This window comes from Chelonoidis abingdonii, chromosome 20 (genome assembly GCF_003597395.2).
Source record: "Chelonoidis abingdonii isolate Lonesome George chromosome 20, CheloAbing_2.0, whole genome shotgun sequence".
NCBI classification, from domain to species: Eukaryota; Metazoa; Chordata; order Testudines; family Testudinidae; genus Chelonoidis; species Chelonoidis abingdonii.
The window spans coordinates 6518290-6544182 of NC_133788.1; the positions used below are offsets into that span (position 1 = coordinate 6518290).

General features: G+C 42.0%; 1 protein-coding gene across 1 annotated transcript; it reads left to right on the top strand.

Moving 5' to 3' along the window:
* Nucleotides 1-952: 952 nt before the first annotated feature.
* Nucleotides 953-25652, top strand: MYL10 (myosin light chain 10). The gene is made up of 7 exons (XM_032782269.1): nucleotides 953-1031; nucleotides 8390-8479; nucleotides 12571-12646; nucleotides 14248-14352; nucleotides 17931-18009; nucleotides 23221-23269; nucleotides 25071-25652. Exons 1-7 carry the CDS (start codon nucleotides 1029-1031, stop codon nucleotides 25167-25169), a joined length of 501 nt encoding a protein of 166 aa, XP_032638160.1. The 5' UTR covers nucleotides 953-1028; the 3' UTR covers nucleotides 25170-25652.
* The last annotated feature ends 241 nt before the right edge of the window (nucleotides 25653-25893 follow it).

Sequence of the window (25893 nt, forward strand, 5' to 3'; positions counted from 1 at the left end):
CCTGCGCCTAGTGTTCCATGCTTTGAAGTCCAGGGGTTGCCATCAATTCACACAAGCTGAAGGTCTGGCCCACAGACGCCTTTATTTTCACTGGTGGAAGTAATAGGAAAATCACACCGGTTGCCATCCTTCAGTACAATGATCTTCAGGTGTTTACCCCTATTACTGCTGTATCCGCAGGGAGCCTCATTGACCTTACTGGCAGTCTGGGCAGGGGCGGCAGTCTGGGCAGGGGCAGCAGCCTGCCATGCGCTAAACATGGCAGGAATGAGGTCTAAATTTAAACAAATGTAAATTATAAATAAATAATGATTAATAATGGGGTTTAGCTATACAGGGTCATCCATGTCATGCAAATGGTGAGTTTCCTACAGACTGGTTACTTTCTTGCACTCAAATGGACCAGACACAGAGCATCAAGTAACTGCCACAATGGTGTTCGGGTTGATGACACAGTTGGGCTGTGGCTGGTGTTCTTTGTCTCCATGTAGGTATCATTTGGGAGGGCGGCGATGGTTCAGTTCCAGCCCCACTCTAGGTCTGAGCAGTCTTGATGGCCACAAATCACGGCTAGTTTCTTCTGCACTTTTTCAAGGTGTCTCAGTGCTTCCCTCTATCTGCCTTTCCAGGAGGCCTTGACAATTTACAATCCTTCTTAGTCTATAAGGTGCCACAGGATTCTCTGCTGCTTTCACCAATCCTTCTTAGTGAGTGCTGGTATTCACTGTTTAGAAGCACACGGGAAAGCCCCTTCAGCTCTGGCTCATTGCGACGACTGTACAATTGTATCTCAACTGTCTATCTACTTATCTGCTGCAGTATTTATGTGAAAGCAAAAGCCCTGTGTGGAACAGATGCTTGGAATGGTATTGGGATCCAATGACTGCACTTTTCCAATCTTACATCTATTGTCTAAACTTGGAGCAGGCATATTTTTACTCCTCGGTGACACTATAAAAAGGAACAATTGGCATTGTGTATGCTGGCTGGCTGGTTGGCACAGAAGGGGCAGAAGGAACAGCAACACCATGGTAGGAGTTACTCTTTCTTTCTTTCTTTCTGTCTTTCTGTCTTTCTTTCTTTCTTTCTTTCTGTCCCAAAGCTACTTTAGCAGAAGCAATGAAAATAACAATCTCAGATCTCATCCTTAAACAGAATCACATTCAGAATGAGGAGATAGCCAGCACCAGGGACACTGGATGAGTTGTGAATTTCAGAGCACCCTTTTGCACTCTATTAATAAATGTGCTAGGTCTGGAGACAGTCAGAGCAAAATCTTGCCCATATTGCATGGATTCACCAGCTGGGGAAAATATCTTGCTAGGAGTCTCTTTTCCAACCTAGTCTCACCTTGGGGGAGCAACTAATGCATCTAGCAGTGCTGAATAGCCCGAAGATAAGTAGTCTATTGCGGCAGAGGGAGCTTTGTGAATATGTTGTCACTGGCACATGGAAGAAGAGGCAAGGAGATTGTAGTCTCCATAGCCAACTCTTTGCCCTCCCGGCCTCACTGGGCATGCTGCCCTGTGCTGGCAGGATGGCTCCAGGACCTGCTGCATGGCTACCTCTGCACTATTGTCCCAGCATATGTGGGTCCAAAGAGCCAGGGCAGATTTTCAGCCCAAGATGACATCTGTGTATCTGGCTCTGTGTTTGCCTTCTGCATTTTCACTGGAATGACTAAAACATCATTCAACAAGAGCGCTGGATGCTCTTCTATCTTAAGAGGGAGGAAAAGGAATATTGTGTCTTTAATTATTTGCTTTCAGCTCGTTTTCTTTATTTTCCTCCATCTCTTGCCTCCTTTCAGGCTCCCTCAGTGTAGCATTTCCCACTGGGACCTGTGGCTGCTATTTGGAGCCTATTGACACCAGAGACCTGTGTTTGAAAACCCTTGTTGAAGTGTTGTTCAAACCTGACTCCCTTGAAACAGGAGATGAATGTTGCCCAACCACTGTTCTGAACAGGATCAAACCACAATCAAAACAATTTCTAAAAACCATGCTCAAGACCAGGTTGTAACATTAGCTTGCGCGTGGTGAAAATGGTTTGTCCCTGTATATGCCAGCAACCAAACAATGTTCACCACTGGCTTAGAGGAGAGTGTATTTGTCCCGATTTTCCAACTGGGACCTCAGATATATAGGCTACACTTTAATGGATTTCTCTAGAACCTAAGCCAACCATTTATCTGGTGGCATGTATTGGGTCTTGACTTTTTCTTTTTCACCCCTTTATGTGTCTTTCTCTCCCTCCTCTCATTCTGGTGAACTGACTCCTTTCCCACAATGCTTTCTGCTTTTTGGAATAATTATTCCAAGACTATCTGTGGCCAAACTGGCCAGTGCTATGGATCTCAGAATGTGGCAAAACATGTCCCCAAAGCCTCATTGCTACTGAAGACTGTCCGTGATGTTTCTTTTCACTGTGCCTTTTGCCCTGGGAAACCATCTTCTGAAGCACCTTACAATTCATGGACACATGAAACAGATTTAAAATGGAAAGAAAAAATTGTCTTAATGAAAGAAAGCTGAGAATATCTTTACATAAGGAAGAGATCATTTTTTATTAATCAGAGGGAAATGTATATGTAATTATGCAAGATGAACTCTGTGAGGATGGTTTTTTCCCCCTTTATGATGTCTTAAGGGATTTATAAATGTTACAGAGGTTTTATAGCATCATAATATTTCAGATGTTCAGTAAAGCTACTTTCAAAGGATTAGTGCGGACAAAGCACCGCAGTAAAAAATAATTAGAAGTCAGCCAGTGCTACTTGGTTCTGACATACAGGATTGAAGAGAATGAGAATGGCAGGGTTCAGGGAGATAATTTTTCTAACACGAAACAGACCACACAAGTGTTACAGGATGGAATTCTGAGAACTGTGTGTCTATAGGTCCCAGTTAATACCAGGGAATTTTCAATAAAGTTGGGTCTGTGATGTCTCTACTTGTGTGTGTGTGTGTGTGTGTGTGTGAGAGAGAGAGAGAGAGAGAGAGAGAGAGAGGCCTTTTACGTACTCCAACAATATTCCTGCATTCATTCAGCTCGGTGACCCTTTGTAGTGAATTGTGTGTGCTGAAGGGAATCATGTATCCAAAAATAGATCGCGCTCTGATGAAATGTGTTTTGCAGCTTGCTTGACTGCCTGGAATGTACCACCTTTACTAAAAAATATTGACCACAATAGAGCCAGGTCGAGTTACACCAGCTGGAGATCTGGCCCGTGGCTTTCCTGTAGAAATGTGTGTGTGTGAATAGGGGACTTTGTGATGGAGGGGGTAAGCTGTTCATTTCTGTGTGCATGAGAGGGGGCCTGTGTATACCTGCCAGTGGAGAAAAGGTACTGAGTGCTTATGTAGCGCAAGGTAACTGCAGAGGAGATTTGGGGGCACAGGGTTTGAACAGGCTGTCGTGGGAACAGCGATGTGTGTGTGTGTGTGAGTGACGGAAGCCAGTGGACTCTGTGTGTGTGTGTGTGTGTGTTTATGAAAGAGAGAGAGAGATGGCTGGGGTGAGGGATTTGGTAGGGAACAGGAGAGATTGTTTGTTGGTGTGATGTGCCGGGGATGGAGTTTAAGGGATCGTGGGAGGGGGAAGGGAGAGACTCAGGAAGTGTGTGTAAGATGGCGTGTGAGGATGTGATAGGAGGGATTTGTTTGTGAGCATAGAAAGGGTAGTAAAAAGATCCTGTGTTTCTCTGCACTGATAGCTCAGGTTTTTATTTGAGTTCTCAGAGCCTGTTGTGTTGCCTGCTTGAAATGCCGATTGTGATTCTCAAAGCAGTTTATGCTGCTTACTCCTCTAGAATAGATCATTCCTTGCAAGCCCTGCATTTTGATGGGTTGTATGTGGCTCACCTGCCACCAAAAGGATCCAAATGTTGTGAAACAGACAGGCCAAGTCTACCCTACAAAATTACGTTGACCTAACTTACATTGGCATATAGCCACTGCAGTTAAGTTGGTTGTGTGTGTAGGTCACCTTTAAAGCAGCAGAAGAAATTCTTCACCTGTAGACACAAACACTCCCCCTCTCTAACCCGCCTGCCCTTAGATCCCTGTTCTTACTTTGCACCCAGAGAGTCAGAGGTGACGCTAACTCATTGTTTCTGTCTATCTTTGTCAGTGCACTAGCCTTGTTCTCGCCCACTCCCAGTCCCTACCAGACAGAAGAACTGTGAAGAATCTCAGTGAAGGAAACCCAGAACACAGCAAGTGCTGGGCTAGCCTGAGCTATGTCAGGGTCAGGGTTTTTCATATCCGGGTTTTATTTAAAGCATCTAAAAATTAACAAAAAGATCCTTAGAAACCCAAGCCAACTGAGAGAGCACTAGCACTGGTGATATAATCCAGCGATGCATGATGGCTTGGAGGTTCCCTTTGAAAAAGAACTGTTGTCTTCTTCTCAGTGGGGTGATAAATACAACCAGGCTGGAAGTGTATCAGACATCGCAACAGTATTCCAGACTCTTTTCTGTCAGAGGCTTTGGATTCTCAGTTTGGGGAACCTGCACCTCCTCATAACTCTTAACGTTCTTATCTAACACTTTTCAGCAGTAGATCTCAAAGCACTTAGCAAAGTTATTATTAGCCACATTGTACAGATGGGGAAACTGAGGCACAGACGGGCCAAGTGATTTGCTAAACGCCATGCAGTAAACCACGGATGTATCCAAGAATAAAAATGAGGTGTTCTGCTTCCCCATCTGCTGCTCTGCTCACTGTTCTGTGAGGTAAAACAAAGATATTAGATTGTTTTGGAGAGATAAGCCTCAGATGAAATCCTGGTTTAATCACTGCAGAACTGTGGGGAGTTTTCGATCCAAGTGCAAACTCAACAGTTTATTTCTGCTCTCTTTAGTTGCCTTTTGAGTTTGACTTACATCGCCAAAAAGGTGAAATCTCATCTCTGGCAGATAGCCCCTTGGCCTGCCTCATGTTCCCATTCTCCCAAGATTCTGAGTTAAGTCTGGGATTCCACTCTGTGAATATGGATCTCCTGGCAATTCAAGTGAGACACCCTCCCACATACACCACCCATAAGCGGGAATCTGGGAGGCTGGATAGCCCAGCAGACTGATGATAATCCTTTGAGCCCTAGATCCAACAGTTTGAATTTGGACCCAGTGATGGAAAGGCACTGCCATCTGACAGCTGCTCGGTGGCCTCTGTGAAATGATTTGGTGGTCTCAGTCCGATTCCGCAGGTAACCACATTGTAAATGGTGCTAACTGGGACCCATACTTGAACTTTCAGCAGAAAAATTAAAGACAGAATGGTCATTATTGGCAGTGAACCATGGAGGTGATTCCTAGGGGTCAGGATTGAAGCCTACTAACAAATCATTGAGGTGGTGGGGTTAAGGGTTTGAATTTTCCTGGTGCTGTACTTGTTCTGTGGATAAATATGCTTCAGTGTCTATGGGCTTTAACACTCCTTTTTAAAAAAAGTGAGCTGATTTTTTTTTTGTATTGACAATGTGCCATATCTCTGGGTTTTACCACATAATTTCATACAACTACAACTCCTGCTTAAAGTCCCTACTGTGTATGCACTCTGAGCTGTCTATATAGACAACTCACCAAAATCAGCCAGGGAGTACCCGATGCATGCTGTAATCAGGCCTTGCCCTGGGAGGAGTAGGATTAGGATTCTAGCCCTTTCATTGTGGTATTAACCTCAGAAAATAAATTGATTATTAGGAAGGCAATTTATCAGGGTGAATAAAAAAATCATACATGGACTGAGCAATAGGGCTCCCCTTATCTGCAGCCAAAAAAAGCTAGTGGTAGCTCAAAAATTGCCCCTTCAGATGGATCAGCTAAATTTGAGGATCCCTTATGAAATCACCCTCCTGGCCCTCCCCCAAAATCTAAGGCCAGCCCTGCAAGTACTGCTTACATTGGGAAGTCATTAGCCCCTAGAGAAGTGTCAGTGTACTCAACAGGCTAACATCTGTTCTCTTATTACCTTGGGGAATGAATACACTGTTAATAAGTAGGGTTGTCCCTAGATTTCCATTTTAACTAGAAATCCTGAAAATGTCTACCAGGCACCTCACATTGCATGAAATTCTGTCCATTTTGGCTCAATACAACAGTCATTCCGGGTGAGGAGGAGAAGGGAATCTGTTTATTTTCCAAAATCAATATTTCTACACTAATTAAACATTCCAATTGTTCACATATCTTTCCACGTCTTGGGTAGCATTTTGTCTTTGTTTTTCTTCCCAGCAAATACATTCTCTCATGCATTTCCCACAGTACAGGAGTTTGTGTTCCAGAAGATAGGTACAATGTGCGTACATGTGTGGGGTATATATCATAATATGAGATCCTCACCACGATGGCTGAATGCTGAAATCTGCATGGCAAGTTAAGTTGACCAGATGCTATATACTTCCAGCAGTGCTAGATGGAAAAACATCTTTGACCAGCTCTCATTCCCAGGATTTCATTTGAATCTTGGCAGATTTTGGGGAGAGGAGAAAGTTGCCTTCTGTTCTGTACAGAACAGAATTTTTCATTTTCTATTACATAAGGGGCAGACAGGACTGTAGTACAAATGGGGATAAGGATGGTCCAGTGGTTAGTACTAACCTAATCCTCAGGAGGCCTAAGTTCAGCTCCCTGCTTTGCCACAGATTCCCTGTGGGTCTGTCTACACAGCAAAAAACTCTATAGCGGTGATTCTCAAAGCATGGGTCTACGGATTTGGGTGTGTGCTAAAAGTGGGTGTTCTAAGTTGGGCTTTGAAGCTCCTGGGCTTCAGAGCCTGAGCATCTACAGGGCTATTTTTAGCTTGAGTCTGCCAACCTGGACTCTAAGACTCACTGATGTAGGTTTTTTCCCTGTGTAGACATCAGGGCTGGCTCCAGGATTTTTGCCGCCCCAAGCAGCAAAAAAAAAAAAAAAAACAAAACCCAAAAAAACCCAACCCCCCGCCACGATCATGACCTTCAGCTCTACTGCCGCCACTTCAATCTTTGGCAGCAATTCGGTGGCTGGTCTTTAGCTCCGAGAGGGGCTGAGGGACCCACCGCCAAATTGCCCGTTAAGACCCGGACGTGCCGCCCCTCACCATTGGCCGCCCCAAGCAGCTGCTTGCTGGGCTGGTGCCTGGAGCTGGCCGTGGTAGACATACCCTCAACCTTGGGCAAGACATATAGGCCCAGATCCACAAAGGTATTTAGGTATTGAAATCAATGGAAGTTAGGCACCTAAATACCTTTGAGGATTTGGGCCTTTGACTCCATCTATAAAATGGGGATAATAGCACTGACCTGCCTCACTGAGATGTTGGGAGGACAAATGCATTAAAGATTGTGAGGCGCACAGAGACTGCAGTTGTGCGGCCATGCAAGTACTGAAGAGAGTGAATGTAATGTCTGATTACACATCAGCTGGCTCTCTTTTGCTAGACCAGAACTCAAGGCACGTGCTTTCCTCCAAACGTAGACAGTGTTTAGACCTTGGAAGGATCTGTCCACTCAGTACTGGATCGCTATGGCAGCAGTAATGGAGATGTTTTCACTTCACAGCTCCATACTAGAGGCCTTATAGGGTCTGTCTACACTGCAGCTGGGGGTGAGCCAGGCTTGAAAACCTGAGCTCCAGCCCATGCCGCAATGTCCACGTGTTTACTTTTAGCGTGTTCACTCGAGCCTCGCTAGTGAAAGTCTGTCTACCCAGAGGCTCGCTACCAGCTGCAGTGTAGACAGACCCATACAGGGCCTAATTTTGAGCCTGGCTGCCTGGCCACGCAGAGGAGTAAAGTAGAACAAGGAGCTTCCTCACTTCCCAGTGCAGGCTACTTGCATTGCCAGAGCCGGCAGGGAAGGGGGAGGAGGCTGGTGGGGTGCTATTCTCGCACAGGTTTGCACGTTGTGGGGAGAAGTCAGAGTCTTAGCTTCTTCCACCCCCAACCAGCCAGCCAGCATAATAGATCCATCACTGAGAGGAAAGTAATCAGCACTAGCAAATGGGCTGGCATGGACCACTGCCCCCAAGAAGCAAGGAGAAAGCAAAGACCAGCTTGGACTCTCCAAGTCTGGTTTCCTGTACTGCTTCTGGGGCAACATAACCACGTACTGCCTCTCACTCAGGTTGGATTATCAGGTTACAATCCAGTCCATAGAAAGCCATTGGCAACAAAACTCCTTGGTAAAAATGCACCCCATTTTTTTGTAACCAAGCAGCATTTTTATGTGTTTATATATTTGTTGCACAACTAAGTATTAAATCAAACATGGGAGAAAATATAACCGAATACAACCCTCTCATGCTACTTGTGGAAGCATATTATCTTCCATTATAAATGTGGTTGTCTTACCTGGTATTCCAAGTGTTATTTATTACCTACCAGATCTTTTTTTTCTTTTATAGTCTCCAAAAAAGGCAAAGAAGAAGATAGAAGGAGGTGGTTCCAATGTATTCTCCATGTTCGATCAAACACAGATTCAGGAGTTTAAAGAGGTGGGCCAACTTTGTTATCCTGTACTGCTGGGTTATACATTCTCCCATCACTACTTAGAATTGTTTTGCAATCGTTACTTTGTTCATCTGCTTTAATAAAATACACAGTTGTTTTCTGAATCGTCTTAGTGGTTTTCGCTGATAACATTTTACTTGTGCACTTTTATGAATCTTTCTTTCTTTCTTTCTTTCTTCAAAATCTAGGTGTTACACATTATTTAAAACCCTACAAAGCTCAATACAAAAAAAATTACTATACAATTCACTCAGAAAAGCATTTGAGCACATGCTTAAGGCTATTCACATTCAAGACATCATTTAAGCATATGCTTAACTTTAAGCATGTATTTCAATGCTGGGATACTTTCCTTAACTGGGGCTTTAATTAATGGATAGTTCCATAATAACCTCCTTTTTCTAACAACCCAACTTCCAAACCAAACCCCACAAAACCCTCAACCTACCTCTTCCCAAATGCCCACAAAAATAAGGACTTTACAGTGATGCACATAAGGTTAACTAATTCAGGCTCCTGCAGATCAAGGAAAGTCTGGGGTTAACTATGTATTGTTGATTCCTTGATCAGTTATCTGTGCAGAATCAAAACTAATGACTCGGGCATAAGAGCTGAATGAATAATGAATGATGGATAATTTGCTTGATGTATTTAGGCTATTTTTCTGCTTCTGGAATGTCCATTAGCACATCACAGTTTCCTCAGATTCGTCATTTTAAATTATTCATTGCTTTCCCTGCCCCGCCACAACTTCCCTTAACTTTGTGTATTCACTACAAGTCATTTTGTACGTTCATTCTTTGAGCTGTGTTGAGTAGCTCTAGATGGTCAGATAAGATGTATCCTATCATTTCTGTTCCCTGACTGAACAAAAGCACTTCCAGGGTATGAACATATACAATTCATGGAAAGTGAATGTTAAAGCCACGTATATGAAATACATCAAGTAAATTATAGTCAATGTGTGTCAATAAACAAGGTGACATCAGAGATGGTTCAAGATACAGTACCATGGAAATGGACACAAAGATAGGTAGAGAGATAGAGGCAAGGCGGGTGAGGCAAATTTCTTTTATTGAACCTACTTTTGTTGGTGGAAGGGACAAGCTTTTGAGCTTCACAGAACTCTCTGCAGATCTGGGGAAGGAAACCAGAGCTAAACACAAGTTGGGACAAATTGTTAAGGAGAAGGAGATAACACGTGGTGGGAGACCACTTAAAATGAAGTTGGCAATTCAAGGTAAGAGTATTAAGCAAAAGGGTTTACATATGCTGTACGAGCCTACTTAAAATGGAGTGGCGAATTCATGGTAAGCAGGCAATGGGATGTTACGAATTGTAATGAGCCTTAAAACCAGTGTCTCTGAGTCTATGGTTTTGAGTGTCTGGCAGAGTTATGAATTTAAGCTCCCAGGCTTACTTTTTGAAGGGTTGTGCAGGTTTCCTTTGAGGATGAGTACCAAAAGGTCGGATCAGGAGCGATTGCTTCATAAAAAGTGTTCATCCATGGATGAAATGGTGTTTTTGTCTTTTATCATTTTAATGTGCGAGTTCATCTGAGAGTGTAGTGATTGTCCGGTTTTACCCACATAGTCATTATTGGGGCATTTGATGCCCTGGATGAGGTACATCTCATATTCATGCCTACATAGGCATGTAGAACACATGAACCTTGAAAGGTGTGTTTGAGGAGATGTTGATCATTGTAGCATGGAGATATGTCTGCAGATTTTGAATCTCTTGTTCTGGCAGGGTCTGGTACCACTTTGAGTTGGTGGGTCCTGGTCTGTGGGGAGCTTGCTTATGATGATCAGCTTGGTGAGACTGGGGAATCATTTGAAGGCCAGAAGAATGGGTTTGGGAAACATTTATTTCAGGATGTGAGCCCCATCCAACATGGGTTGTAATTGTTTGATAATACACCATATATATTCCAGTCTGGGGTGGTAGGTGACAACTAGAGGTGTGCAGTCAATGGTTTTTTTTTTTTTGGATTGAAGCATATTCTCCCAGGGTACTTGGGTGTCCCTTTCCATGGTGTGATCTACTTCACTGGCAGAGTGTCCTTGTTTAGTGAAGGCTGTTTTAAGTGTGTTTAGTTGTGTATCCCAGACTTCCTCTTCAGAGCAAATTCTGTGGTATCCAAATGCCTGGGTGTGGACAACAAATTATTTTGTGTGTCTAGGGTGCATTTGTGGAGGTAAGTGTGGTGATCTGTGGGTTTCTTGTATATAGTCTTTTGTAGGATTCCACTGCTGAAGCTAGTCATGATGTCCAGGAAGTTGGTGGTGTGGAAGTGTTCTAGAATGAGTTTGATGGATGGGTGCTGGTGGTTGAAGTTATGGCGGAGATGAAAATATCCTTGATGTATGTCAGGCATATCATTGGTTTTGGGGTGCATTTTTCCAGAAAGTCTTCTCTGAGGTGGCCCATGAAGAGGTTGGCATATTGGGGAGCCATCTTAGTATCCATGGCTGTTCCCATAGCTTGTACAATGTGTTTGTTCTTAAGTGTGAAGCTGTTGTGAGCGAAGATGAAATCAATGAGTTTGGTGATACATTTAGAGGGATATGTGAGTGCTGTACATTATCCTGTAAGCATTTGAGGCAGGTAGCAATGCCACAATGGTAAGGGATGTAGGTGTAGAAGCAGATGACATCAATGGTGGCAAGGATGGTGTTCTTGAGAAGGCTGTTAATGTTGTGGCGTTTCTGGAGGAAGTTGGTAGTGTCTTGGGGGAAGCTGGCCTATTGTGTGCGGAGTGATTTGAGGATGATTTCTATGAATACTGAGATTCCTCCAGTAAGAGTGCTGTAGGCAGATATTATGAATCTGCCTGAGTTCCCTTGATTGTGTATCTTTGGGAAGCATTTAGAAGGTCCCTGGGATGGATGGATGGATGGAGGGATGGATAGATAGATTGATACTACTTTCAGAGATATTATTGGTTCTTCCAACATTCCCATTGTAAGCTCAGGAAAATATCTCTCAAATCATTAAAATCTTTCAAAGTATAAGAAAATTTTAAATTATGACCGTTGTATGTATGTAGGTAGGTAGGTAGGTAGATAGGCATATTTAATGATGAATGGGAAAGAGGTTAAAGTTCCGAAATTGTGTGTTGGCTAAAAACTACAAAACAACAAGTGTATTTTTCTGCAAACTGTTGAGAATTGCCTGACAGGAGATATTTTAAGGTCAACATACTGAGGTCACTCAGAGAAAAATTAGACCACAGCCTGAAGGACACAGTGTGATGGAAAAGGCAACAAGCCTGGGTTGAATAAATAACACATCAAAGTAGAGATTTCTGAGTTTTCTTACTTCACTTTTGTATTTTTATTTCCTCTATGAGATTTTGAGGCTTCCCTGTTAGCCTCCACAGAACTTTGATTTTAACTCAGCACCAGTTTGTGATGTTGAGTATCAGGGGGTAGTCATGTTAGTCTGTTTCCACAAAAACAACAAGGAGCCCAGTGATATCTTAAAGATTAACAGATTTATTTGGGCATAAGATTTTGTGGCTAAAAATCCTCACTTCTACAGATGCATCTGAAGAAGTGGGGTTTTTACCTACGAAAGCTTATGCCCAGATAAATCTGTTTGTCTTTCAGGTACCACCAGACTCCTTGTTGAGTTTGTGGTGGCCACTCTTGTTAATTGTCTTACAGCTTGTTCTAGCTGCACAGGACAATGTGATATAGGCAGGGGTACACAACCCATGTAACAGCCTCCGTGGCAGCTGTGACTACAGCTTCCCTAATTCAAGCTTTCACGGGTTAAAGCCTGAATGGCTGGCTGGATCTAACAGCACTGGCATAGACCCAACTCCATGCTGCGCCTAGTGTTAATTTAGTAAGAAGAAGTTTGGGTGGGTTTAATTAAATCTCTTGCCAAGAAACATTAACGTGTTGAAAGTAAGTAATGCAAAATAACGCTGTATGTTGTAGATTAATAAAGGAAAGATAAATGTTCCCCTCTCTAACTCAGATATAATACCACATTGATGAGTATCAGGATTTACAGTGGGACATCAAGAGGCAATGGTAACATAATGCCCCTTTTCTTTTAATAGGCTTTTACCATCATGGATCAGAATAGAGATGGCTTCATTGACAAAGCAGACCTGAGAGATACATTTGCTGCATTGGGTGAGTAAACAAACAAACAAACAAATAAATAAATAAATAAATAAAATTACACTAAATGCAATTTAGATTTCAAGTGCATATGAAAGGATTATATTAAAATTAGAGCCGGATGAGTCATAAGATATGCATGAAGCTCAGAGAGCCAAAGGGAAAACCTGCCAAACCTGCTCAATCTGATCCTCCTCCTCTATGGCTGGTAGCTGCTATCTTGGCTGTCTATCTCTAGCCAGGAAGCTTACTGAGCAGCCCCTTTCAAAGGCTAAATGAGGACCATTCCGGGATTTGTTGGCGGGTGATAGAGAGTGATGCAGCTGACATCTTCTCCTAAGAGACTGATCTCCCCCCATCAACCCTTTCATAATTAGCCCACCCAAGTAGGGGTTCGTGCCAGGCATTTCTGATTTGCCTTTTTATCCAGGCTTCTTGAGCTGCACCTTTTTCATCTAAGAGTCATGTAAATATCTACCAATTAATGCTTCTGTCATGGACCAGCCGCCATCCTTCCCATGCCAACATGGGAACTTAATGTGAAGGTCTGTTCCTCTGTGCCTAGATTGGAATGTGCGTGTCATGAGGTTAAGGAAGGCCTTTTTCAAGCCATAAGTCTAGAGCGTATTTCATGCTTTACAACATCAGGCGTTCCCATGCAATGGAAGGTCAAAAGGCTCATAAACCCAAATCTGGAGCTACATCCCTTTTGCAGTAGTTGAGGCTTGAACTGTGATGTTGGTGTCTGGGCTTTTACCATCTGGATATTATCAAGAGGAGTTAATGATTAAAATCCATAGTGCTCCCTGTGGTGGAATCAGACTTCAGCAGAGTCCATGAAAAGAGCTGCAGCTCCCTATATCTTTATAGTGATAGTGAGGAAATTTCCACCTGTAACCACTGTTACTCTGGAATGTTCATTTCCTAGGGCCAGTTTCTGATACCCTTAATTCATGTCGAATAGCACCTCACCCTTCAGCTAGGCCCACTGAAATCAATGGGACTGCACACCTAGCAAGGTACGACTCCATTTGAGTAGGGCTGTCAGAATCTCAACTCTAGTCAAAGTCCTGCAAAATGGAAAGGAACAAACAGGATTACCCAAGTAATCTGTCCATTCTTATTATGATTGCATAATTACAAAACCTTCTCATGGGTGATTGTGTAATAGGATGAGGGCTGAAATTCTGGATTTCACCCGAGGTGAAAGATATTATTGCCCCCATATTTATTATTTTCCCCTTCCATTCCTTCTTTTGTCCTTTTATCCTGTAGCCAACTCCTTCCGTTTGTTTTATGACAGTGACTTTTTGAATTACGTCTACCTAAAGTTGGGAATGGGTGACCAGAGATGGATCACTGGATGATTACCTGCTCTGTTCATTCCCTCTGGGGCACCTGGCATTGGCCACTGTCGGAAGACAGGATACTGGGCTAGATGGACCATTGGTCTGACCCAGTCTTACCACATCATTAATATTGTCTTATGTCTTACCACATCATTAATATTGTTCTGCTGAGCCCAGACTACCACGGTGGGAAGGGGGTAGTGGGGAATCACTTCTTGAAATAAAATGATTATTTATTATGAAAAATGATCTCTACTACTACAGGTCGTTTGAATGTCAAGAATGAAGAGCTAGAAGCGATGGTGCAGGAAGCTCCAGGTGCCATTAACTTCACTATTTTCCTGTCTATGTTTGGTGAAAAACTGAAAGGTACGTACCATTGGTGGGTTAGAGAGGTATCTATCAGTGTACTTATATGGACCTCTTTGTTATAATATGAATTAGGGCACAGAAAGACTAAGTGAGATGCCCTAGGACACACACAAATCTGTGGCAGAGCTGAGAACTGAATCTTAGTAGAATGCCTTATGCACATGGCCATTCTTCATTTTTCCTACAGGTTGGAGACACATGACCCAGCCTTTGTGTGATTCATATCAATGGGAGTTTTCCTGTTGACTTCAGTGTGACCAAGTTTTGGCCCAGACACTGCTGATTAGAGGGCAAAGTGGGCTGATTTAATCTCAGTTGACTTCACTAGAGTTACAACAGAGGGGAATTTGGCCCAATCCTATATAAAATGCAGGGGAGGGATAGTTCAATGGTTTGAGCATTGGCCTATTAAACCCAGCATTGTGAGTTCAGTCTTTGAGAGGGCCATTTAGGGATTTGGGGCAAAAATGTATTTGGGGATTGGCCCTGCTTTGAGCAGGGGGTTGGACTAGATGACCTCCAGAGGTCCCTTCCAACCTTGATATTCTCTGAAAATACAGGGATTTCAGCCACAGGTACTAGATTCTAACTGGAAGCCAGTAATTTAGTTCAAATTTTTGCATTGTACATGGCCAAGAATTGCAGGAGAGATCCCAGTAGCTAAAATGCACTCCCAGTCATCTTCTCAATCCCCTTACAAGCTGAACACCTTTCAAAGTCCATTAAGTGTTATAGCTAGTGTTTGCTGTCTTTCTCTTTCCTCCCATTTCCTCTCAAGGGGGAATATTACGTTGGGATTTTAAAAATATATTTTTAATTATTTAATGTTTGCTGTGCTATGTCTACATTACTGAAGTCAAGGTCAAAGAAGTGCTCCTTGCTCTTGGAACAGAAAGTGGTAAGGTTGGAGGTGGACTTGAACTTAATCTGGAGTAGGTCAGTAGAACCAGTAATATCTCTTAAAGTTTATCTAATCTCTCTTATCTGCCCATCACAGTGGCATGTGCATCTTTATTTCTTTAAGACAAGCCTTTAGATCCTTAGGATGTGTCAGCCCTCCAATCACAGGATATGATTGCGACTAATGTAGACATACCCTAGCTAGTTTTAATCTGCCTAGTTTGGGTACTGGAGCAGTGAAGCCACAGCTATACAAGTCTGGTATCCTGGGTAATTACCTGAGGGGCTGGCCTGCACCGAACTGTCATAGCTAGCTAGATTAAAGCTAGTTCAGGTATGTCGTGATTGCACGCCGTGATTACCATGAGGGCATACCCTCAGAAGGTAACACTCAGCCTCCTTCACAGTACTCTAGCTGGGACCTGCTGGATATCTTGATTCACCCTTCTGGACTGCACTAGTGCAGATTCCTGCCTATTCATAATGTCCATGATCACACAGCACTTGGCAAAGTGCCTCTTTTCCTTTCAGTCCTTTGCCTCTCACTATTGCTGAAGCCTGGTGAGATTCCAGCCCTGCCAACTGCGTGGCATGAAAACAGAGCCAGCATAGGAAGGTAAATGGGTGAAGTGTACTCTTCTTGTCCACAGGTTTCCTGTTGGCTATTAGCAGGAGAGCTTTTTTTTCTTCTTCTTCTTCTTCTTTCCATTTGTCAAAGGGAAAATCACAGCTGTGCTTGTCATGCCCTTCTGGTTGGGTTTGTCATGCAAAATAAGCAGAGCCAAAAGACTGCACATTCCCAATCAAAACTAATTAGGATGAAGAGTCTTTGTAGTACAATTATAAAGGGAGAATGGGCTGGAGGAAGTGGATATGGCAATTTTGCAACACTTTTTATTAGCTAAGTACCACTCAGAGAGTTTGGTGAAAGGTGCTTTCTAAGTGAAATTTGTTGTGCTGTAATTGATTTCTGTCATAAAAGGGAAGCTAGGATTTTTGAGACAAGCTTTAGCTTTGTATATCGATATTATGATGCCAGATGAACAGCTAACAAAACTCAGTTTATGTTAATGCCAGCCACATGGAGCTGTTTCTACAGGGAGTTGGAATAATGCAATTTGTACAGAAAACAAGAGATGCCTCACATCAAAGAAACCACTTTATTTACTAGCTAATCAATAAAGAATGCCTGCTGCATTGCTTCTCTTCAAAGCTGAAGTCCAGGGATATGGCAGAGTAGAAAATGTGAAACGCACTAAAGGGAAACAAAATCCCCCATGCAGAGGTGACTGCTTAAAATGCAACCCCCTCCTCCGAGCTGGGTAAAGTTACACTGCATGAGACAATCAAAACATTAAATACCAACACTCACTGTACTGAATGCAAAGCCACTGCAGTTTGAAATAAGTGTCCAGAATTTTACAGAAGAATACTCATGGTCAGTGGTACAAAGGCCTAGATCCTAGTTTATGGATCATTGACCACGCTGTTATGGGCCGCTCTGTCAGTTCAGATACTGCACAGCCATGTGCTAAATATCCTTGTGAAACCTTAGCAAGAAACTTCTTGGGGAGTGGTCAGGGAATGTGGATTGATAGACAGAGCAAAGAACTGGGAGTCAGAGCTCCTGGGTTTTGTCTCTGTTACACTGTGTGACATATTGGCATTGCTGTGCTGAGAGCACATTTTCCTATTATAATTACACTTCAAAGACTCCCCATTCCAGTTAATTTAAATGATCTGTGTGGCTCAGTTTACTTGTTTGTAAATTGGATTTTGCACTATTGTTGTTAATGGTTATTTCTATTATGGTACCACCCACAAGCCCAAACCAAGATTGTGTTCAGAGCTGTAGAGACACATAGTAAGAGAATCCCTGTGCCCAAGAGCTTACAGTCTAAATAGAAGAGACAGATCCAAGGTGGGAGAAAGGGAGGATTATTATTTCTGTTTTATGGACACAGCGAGTTTGAATGACCTGCCCCAAGGTCAAGCAGAAAGTCTGTGGCTGAGCTGAGAGCAGCTCCTCAGTTCCAATCTAGTGTCTTAACCAAAAGACCATCTTTTTCCTCCAACTAATACTTGTCTGCTTCCCAGGCATGTCAGTGAGGGTTATATGGTGCTTTGAGATCCTCAGATGGAAACACAATACAGAACATAAGGACAATTCACCATTGTACATTGATCATCCTGTTTCCATTGCATTTCATTGACACTTCGTTTTGGTGACGAGCTCCATTTCCTTTGGCGAGGAAAATAACCTCTCCTCTATATAGTGGAGAACAAGTAACATCAAAAAGTGTTTTTACAAGGAACGTAGAGTACAAGATTAAAGGAAGCCAGCCGGGGAAACAGTTTGTTATATTTTCATTTCTGAAAGCTGCTAATCCTCTGGGTACTGATATTGGAGACCAGTTCCTGGAAGTTTTCTCTCCTGCAGACACAGAATAGATATGAGTTATTATTTTTAAGCTTCTGAACACTGAACTATTCACCTTTATTGTTTATCTGACATAACAAATGCTGCAGACTTAAGAAACCTTTGTCTTCAAACCCACAACTACAGCTTCTCCATTTTGCTCCTTTCTCAGATGAATGCAATTATTTAGCAAATATTAGACAGGCATACAAACCTACACACAGAGACATCTACATTATATTTCATTTTCTTTTAGGCACGGACCCAGAAGAGACCATTCTGAATGCTTTTAAGATTTTCGACCCAGAAGGGAAAGGTCACATAAAGGCAGACTAGTAAGTTTATTTATAATCCTTAAAAAAATAAAAATAAGTGCTCTGCTTAAAGGGGCAGTTTAAAGGATGTACATTCTACAGTATTCTAAGAGGCAGAAGAGCTGGCAGGCAGAAAAGTATGTAGCTTTGTAAGCGACACTCAAAGGACAGGACTGTTTTATAAATGTCCTTGTATCCCCCCCAAAAGATATGTTATTGTCTTTAGACATTGCAAGAGGCAGCGGAAATGTAATCACATGCATGCCATTAGATAGCCTCTTTGCAAGGTCTGGATATAAATCAACACACGACCCACTCTTTATAGATCAACTCCATATGTAAAATTAAAATGAGTGTCTGGTGCAGAACTCTCAAAGAGGGCTTGACTTGAAGGGGAAGGCTAGTCCTCTTTTAAAAATAGAGCAATCAGCTTAATTAATACAGGGAGACGGTTTCAGAGAGGATCTTCCCTTGTTAAATGTTTACCATTTGAGCCCTCTACTCCTAGATGATCATTTCCTCTAGCTTTCCAGATCACCAGTGGACCTTGTGGAAGCCCCATCATTGATTATTACTGGCAGTATTATTTATTACTTTAAATACAGCTCCCCAACTGTGCTTATATAAAGATGTGAGGCCCAATTTTCATTTACATACAGTAGGCCTCTCTACACAAATCTGGCAATGTAAAGGAGCTAGAATGGGGGTGTTAAGTGGTATAAAGGGGCCTTAATATAAATAAGAATCAGGCCCATGAGATAAATTATTTGAAGGAGGGAAAAGAGCTAAGGAACTCTGACCTGTGAGTTCAGTGGAACTACTCACATGGTTGAAGTTAGATGTGCTTAAATACCTTGCGAATAAGGACCTAATTACTTATGCTACAGCAGTCAGTTTTGGGGTCTTTCACAATGTCCCTTTTGTAAATGATTCTAATTAGGAAGTCATGAGTTATAAAGTGATAACACATCAAGGGGTTCTGTCAACACTGTGATAACAAGAGTGAACCCCCAGCAGTTTGTGCTGCTTTCAGACTCCCTGATGTGTGCGTGTAGCCTGAAGCAGAGAATTGGTGGACTGCATTTGGTGTAACTGATGGAGAGTGCAAGTAAATTAAAAAAATAAATGAATGTACAATGTTGCCTTTATTTAGTGTTATTTATTTCTCTTACACTTGAGTCCCCAGTCAGTATCAGAGCCTCACTGTGCTACGTACTGCACAAACCAAGAGTAAGGGCTTGTCTACACAAACATTTAGTTCTGCAGCAAGCTGGGGTGTGACTCTCCCCCATACTTGATGGCCACAGTCTACTGTCCCTATGCACTCTGCTGGTGCACACTGACAGTTTGTTAACGTGTTTTGATCTAGTGAGGTTTCAAAGAGGACTAGATCAAAATGCATAAATGAATTGTTAGTGCATATCAGTGGAGTCCACGCTGACGGTTAGTCAATGGCAGGCTAGCACCCACAGCTAGCCACGAACTAAGTATCCATGGAGATGAACCCTAAGAAACAACCCGTTCCCTAAAGAGGCTACAACCAAATTTAATTGCGTGTAGCTAACAATTGGAAGGAACTGGAGATAAGAGCCCTCCTGTTTGTTTTTAGGCTAATATTATCCAGACAGTTTGGGAAAAGCTCCTTGCTGGGCACTGGGAGTGGGACATCTGAAGTGACTCAACATACCAGAGTACAGTTTATCCTATTGTCTAATAGGCCATATCACGTGGTAGTGAAATCACAACCATGAAATATGCTCTTCTGATGATACCAGAGCCATGAAATATTATTTTCCCATCACCATCTTTAGCGACATATTGGATACAAAATATACCGCTCCCCTTCCTCTGCCTGATCCTGCAGTCTTTGCACGCGCCAAGGTCCAAATGAAGCCTCTTAGAGTCTGGGGCGAATTAGGAATTAGGAATGACTCCAAAAGCGAAGAAGAGAGCACGATACTTTTTTTTTCCTTGACGGAAAAGGTCATCCTCCCCACTTCCTCTGCACAGCTAGTATTAGACAATGGCTTTAGTTCATCACCACAACAGAGCATAATGTTTACTTATTAGACCCGAGGGTAATGTTGATCATTACAGAACAAACCGTTAAATCAATTCCATAAATGTCTTTGAGGTTTGACTTCTATTCATATGCTTCCAAATTTTAGACATTTGAAGGTTTTGCAATCATTTTTACAGTGGCTCACCCAACCCTTTCAATATGACAGTTAATATCTTAATAAATAATATTTCTCCATATTAAAACCATTGGGACGGCTTCCCCAAACTCAGTCACACTGATCTTTTAATCAGAACTTATTTTTTAGATTCATATAGTTAACATCCTTCTGGAGATTTTATGTCTCTTCCTGCTGCATGTTTTCACCTCTTGTCTGGAAATGACTCACTCAGTCCATCCGATGGCAATTGGGATGGACTTTTCTAACCTTTCCAAAAGCTCCAGGAGTTTGTAACAGACTTCCAATTTCCATGACGAACTTTGTTTCTCCACATCGTTTACCACACACAAACTCCCTCCTATACAATGACGTCAAAGAGAGAAACTATTTTGGGCCAGATTCACAGCCAGTGTAAACTGGTGTAGCTTTTGGAAAGGTTCGATTACTCAGTCCAAATTCCCATTGATTGAACTGAGTCTGGTCAATGTCAGTCACTGCTAATAATGAAGTCAATGAAGCTGTATTGATTTGCACCAGCTGAGGAGCTAGCTCTTTGAGTTTCAATGTGTCCTGGCCCTTTGGAGAGTCGACAGAATAGGACTGAATTGGGGATATTCTCCCATGAGCTAGACCAGTGCTTACACGAATCCAGAGAGCTTTTTTCAAGACTGCATTGCTTGATGGGCTCTTCCCGATAAAAAGCAACTTGCCTCATGGATTTCAAAGGTAATTTTCTAAAATTATTTGGAAATCAAAGGAGCAACCAAAATATTTTAAATATTAGAACCAGTCGATATTAGCCAAAACAGATATAATCTCGTGTGCCACACCAAGGCAAACGGGCACTGACTGTTTTCTGTAAAGTCACCACAAGGCTTTGATTTTTTTTTTTTTGAGAAAAAAATACTATGCAAAAAAGAAGTACATAGCTTCTAGTTTTGGAAATTCTGAGTGTTCGTTTCCCTATAAAATAAATAATGGAAAATGTGCATAGGTCCTTAACTCAGTCCTCCTTACTTGTGAGAATGCCAAGGGCTGCTGGGCTATGCATCAGAAGATTATAATTAGACATTTGAGCTTTTTTTTTTCTTTGCAAAAACACTCAACCTGTCAACAGAGGACGCATCGCACCCAGCTCTCTTCCTAATTCAAGCCTGTATGAGATGGAAGTTTATTTGGGATCCCTAAAACAGAACAAGTAGTTTAAGTGCTTCTTCCCATTCAACTAGCCGCTGGTCTATCCAGCGCCCTCCTATTTATGTTTTTCTACTTTTATTTTTTATAGGGTGCAAATGTCCAATTATCAGTGTATTTCCATGAGAACTATCTTGCTAGCTTTTAATTACAGGCAGCAGCAGATCATGTGATAATTACATTGCAAAAGCAATGATCACGTAACAAACGGTCTGGTTAAGAAGACAAAAATTATTAGTGACAAGGAAAGTCTTCATATGACTTTGCTAAATAAAGAAGGCGGGAAAAGAATACAGGAAATTTACTGTGATGTAACTAGAGCTGTGTTAAAGCGTGGAAAATATTTTCCAGAAATTTTGTCTGAATATTTTCACTATTTTGTTCCTCAGGCCCCACTGGTAATTCAGAAATTTCATTTCTCACCAAATGGCCCCTTTCCAACAACACTATGCACATTCAGAAGCATATATTTTTATGCAAATTGACTTCTATCATAAAGAAATTCTGATTTTTGTAGTATTCATTGGCACTTTTCATTTACAAGTGATCTATTTTCAGAAGATGCATCCATGACATAGCACAGTTTTTTCAAAGTCAGTTCCATTTTCAAAAATGTAAAACTGAAATGGAAATCTTTGGATTTCAATTCTTGTTTCAAATTCTATGCACATAGCTAATTGTAACCCACTGTCACCAATTTATAATCTATTTCCTCTAGATTTAGGTCTAGATCTATTTCCTCTAGGACTTTCTGAGAGTGCACAAGTATCCTTTCGTAACAAGAATAATAAAGACATAGCTTTAATTTGCGCTCTAATAATTGAATAAAGGATGGGGGAAAGGTTGAAAGTAAAAAATATCTGGGCTTAGTTGTACTATTTTAACTACACCAGTATATTTAAAACAGTACAACACCATCTAGAGTGGACACAGGCTCTTTATACTGGTATAGCTATTTCTGTACTGGAGGGGAATAAGCTATACCAGTATAAGGTATGGTTATACTGATATAACTGCGTCTACACTAGGGTTGGTAGTGGTTTAACTATTTGGCTTAATATAGGGGTAAATAAGTGAAATTTAATGGCCCGTGATACACAAGAAGTAAAACTAGATGATTTTAAGGTCCCTTCTGGCTTTAAAACTCTATGAATCTGAGAATTTCGGTAAAAAAAAATCGCACCCCTATTTGACAGATATATAAGTACAGAAACAATGTGCAGGCCAGTTAAGTTTCTGGCCCAGAATATTTTCTCTCTTTGATGTCATTGCATAGGAGGGAGTTTGTGTGTGGTATAAGATCTGTGTTAAAGTTCAATAGTTCCAGATCAAGATACTTTACCTTGAAATACAAGCAGTTCACAATCTCTCTGGGAATGAGTTCTTGGGGAAAAAAAAAAAGGATACTCATGTGGTGATTTGGAATAGCTGTTGGAGTTCTTTCAAGTCTTCTTTCTCATGTCCTTGTTCTCATTTCATGCTCTGATTCTTTCATCCTTAGATGTCACAGAAATGCTCTCTTCTTCAGCTTTGCTAAGTTACACACATTTTTAAGCAGCTAGCATGAAAACCACCATCTTAGGACAAGATAAGCATTGGAAACGGCTATATTACGAATATAATAACTGTAAACAATCTTAAAATGTTAGAGCAAAATAACCTGGCAGAACCATGTGGTGACATTGATGGGGAAAGGCTCTTGGAGCCAAGATATCGTAGTAAATCTCTTACCATATCGTTTGAAGATTAGCAGCTCTAATTTATGCAGTCACACACATTTTCGGAAAGCAGCTTGCAATCTGAGACGTGATGTGCAGTTATCTTCCTTTAACCAGGTAATTTCATTTTCTCTGAACAGCATCAAAGAAATGCTTATGACACAAGCAGACCGATTCAGTCAAGAAGAGGTAAGGACCCTTTACCTTCATAAAAATATGAATATCTCTCTAGCTGCTACTCAGCAATGGGCATTTGCCCTTCTTCAGCTGAATGAATTCAATTCATGTCAAGGCTGATTGAGAGACCCATGCTAGCTCTGGCGATTAGGAACAATACAAAAAACCTCCCCTAAGTTATTTCATGGCTAAATCAGCATCACATACAAAAAGCATTCCTCGGATTTCCATGGAGGTGTAAGACTGACCTATAGTCAGCTGTTCTGTTCTGCAGTGAGCTAGGCAATGAAGTTCTGTTGGGTGTGGGCTGGAACAATGATCTGGGCTCCATTTCTGTGGGATTATCTCTCTTGGAATCTTGTTGGATTCCTGAACTAATCCATCAAAAGTTCTGCTTTGTGTGGGACTCAGCCTGGGTTCTGCCGACTGAGATGCAGGGCTCTGAGAGAAGGTTCAAACTACAGTCTGTTAGTTGAGGGGCTAGACTGGAATACTGAATGGACTTATATTGGGTGAGGGGCTAGCTTGGATGCTGATGAGATTTCTTTTAATTAGGGGGCTGTACTGGGTTCCTGTGGGAGTGGGTTAGCTAGGTCAGCTGTGTTGTGTTTCCTGTTCCAATAACCATTGAAGTCAATGGAGGATTTTCCATTGTGGGCGATGGACCAGGCTGCAGAGAAGCTGAACTGGGTTGGAATTCATATGGAGATTGTGTAACCTGGGTTGCGAGCACCTTGCATACACCTGCCCATAGCATGAGGAAGCACTGTGTATGCCTGCCAGGGGTCAACTCCCTGCTTCTCCTAGCCAAAGGCAACACAAGCGCTCCCCTTTCAGCCATCGCAGGCACCACTGACCCTCATGCAGGTTAGCAGTAGACACACACCAATCTCTGACTCCTCCAAGCGTCCCTCTGAAGTGCCCAGCCCCCATTCCACTGAAGGGTCACAGAACTCCCAACTTGGCTCCTCCCAAAGGAATAGCTCACCCCAGCTCACTAGTTACACCTTAGAACACAACTTCACTTAACACACAGCCCTTAGATTTATTTACAGAGAAAGCGAATGTAAGTTTATTTATCAAAGAACAGAGATTCATATGAAGCAAACCGAAATATTGGAAACAAATGGTGACACAGAAGACGTCCTCTTGTCTAATACGGTCCTGCTTTCTCCTAAGTCCTTCCCAGAACGTTTTTTCATCAGGATGATCGAGACTCTTTTTTCATGAGTCTACCCCTGCTGGCTACTTGTCTCCCCTTCCTGAAGATAACTGGGGGTTCATCTGCACCCCAATTAGAGTTCCAAAGGTTCATCAGTTTTTCTCCTACACAGAAGAACCCTTGCTGCTTTTGGTTTTCCCTCCAGCTCACCTCAATCAATTTTCTTGGACTGTAAACAGGCATCTATTGTGAACTATGCAATGCTCAGTTTGCACATGACCAGTCAGAGAGAGAGAAGCATGTCTTGCCACCTGCCTGACAGAGGTCTGTAGATCACCTTTTGGTGTTCTGCCCTAACTCACCTAGACCCAAAGAACAGGTATATACACACAACTCTCCACATATATGCCATATGTACATCTCACAATGATTATGATGACCAGTGTGACACAGGCTTTCAGCAGAGACTTTACATAGCCCATTTTGGCCAACTCGTATGGGGATCTCAGACCCAGGGGATTCCTGTAACCCATAGGCACCTTTGTGCCCTCTGCCAGTTGGCAAAAATTGTTCCCTGGGTCACAGAGATCAGTACAAGTTCCTGTCCTACCGTCCTGCATTTGTAATCCTTATTTCCTGTTTGTTCTGCAGATCAGCCAGATGTTTGCTGCTTTCCCTCCAGATGTCTCCGGTAATCTTGATTATAAGAACCTTTGTTATGTTATCACCCATGGTGAGGAGAAGGACTAAGAGGGGATGAGCTTCTCCTCTGAAGAGATCTTATGCTGAGTTATTTCCCTGTTTTTGTATGGGGGACAGAGAGCTAAGCATTCAACGTGCTGAAGCCATATGCTCATCAGAACAGAACCAATAAAACAACTGAAATTAGATTAAAGTTATTTAATGCTTCTGTTTTTAGAAAAGCTGAAAATACCAATTTTCTTAGTTTTGCCCATCCCCTTTTTTCCCTAGAAGTGGTTTGAAGTGGAATTTTCTTGAGGAACTGGTACTTTCATGATTTATTGACAGTTCTAATGGTCACCAGATGGTCCACTGGGCAGTGCCGTGTTGCTTAACCTTTTGTCTTTTATACATGAGCTCCACAAACTCATTGAGAAATGCTCTAGCTTATTGCATTGGGAAGAGCATTTTGTAAATAGAATTCTGTTCCATTTCACAGCCCTTTACAATGAAAGTGTAAATAAAAACAAGAAGTTTTTGTGTTCTGTCTTAGTGATGTGGTCAGTTTCATAAATCACTTGACTTGTTTACTTCAGGCAAGAAAATATAAATTGTAGAATTATCCCAGTTTATTAATAACAGAATTGCAGTGCTTTTAAGTAGACACTATTGGAAACAACTGAGGGATGAACTTCCACCCTTAGAAACATTTTTGCTGTAGGAGGAGGAAATTGTTCCTGGGTCAATCATACAAGCAGTCAGAGTAGATAAATTATTCACCAGTTTCTAGTTC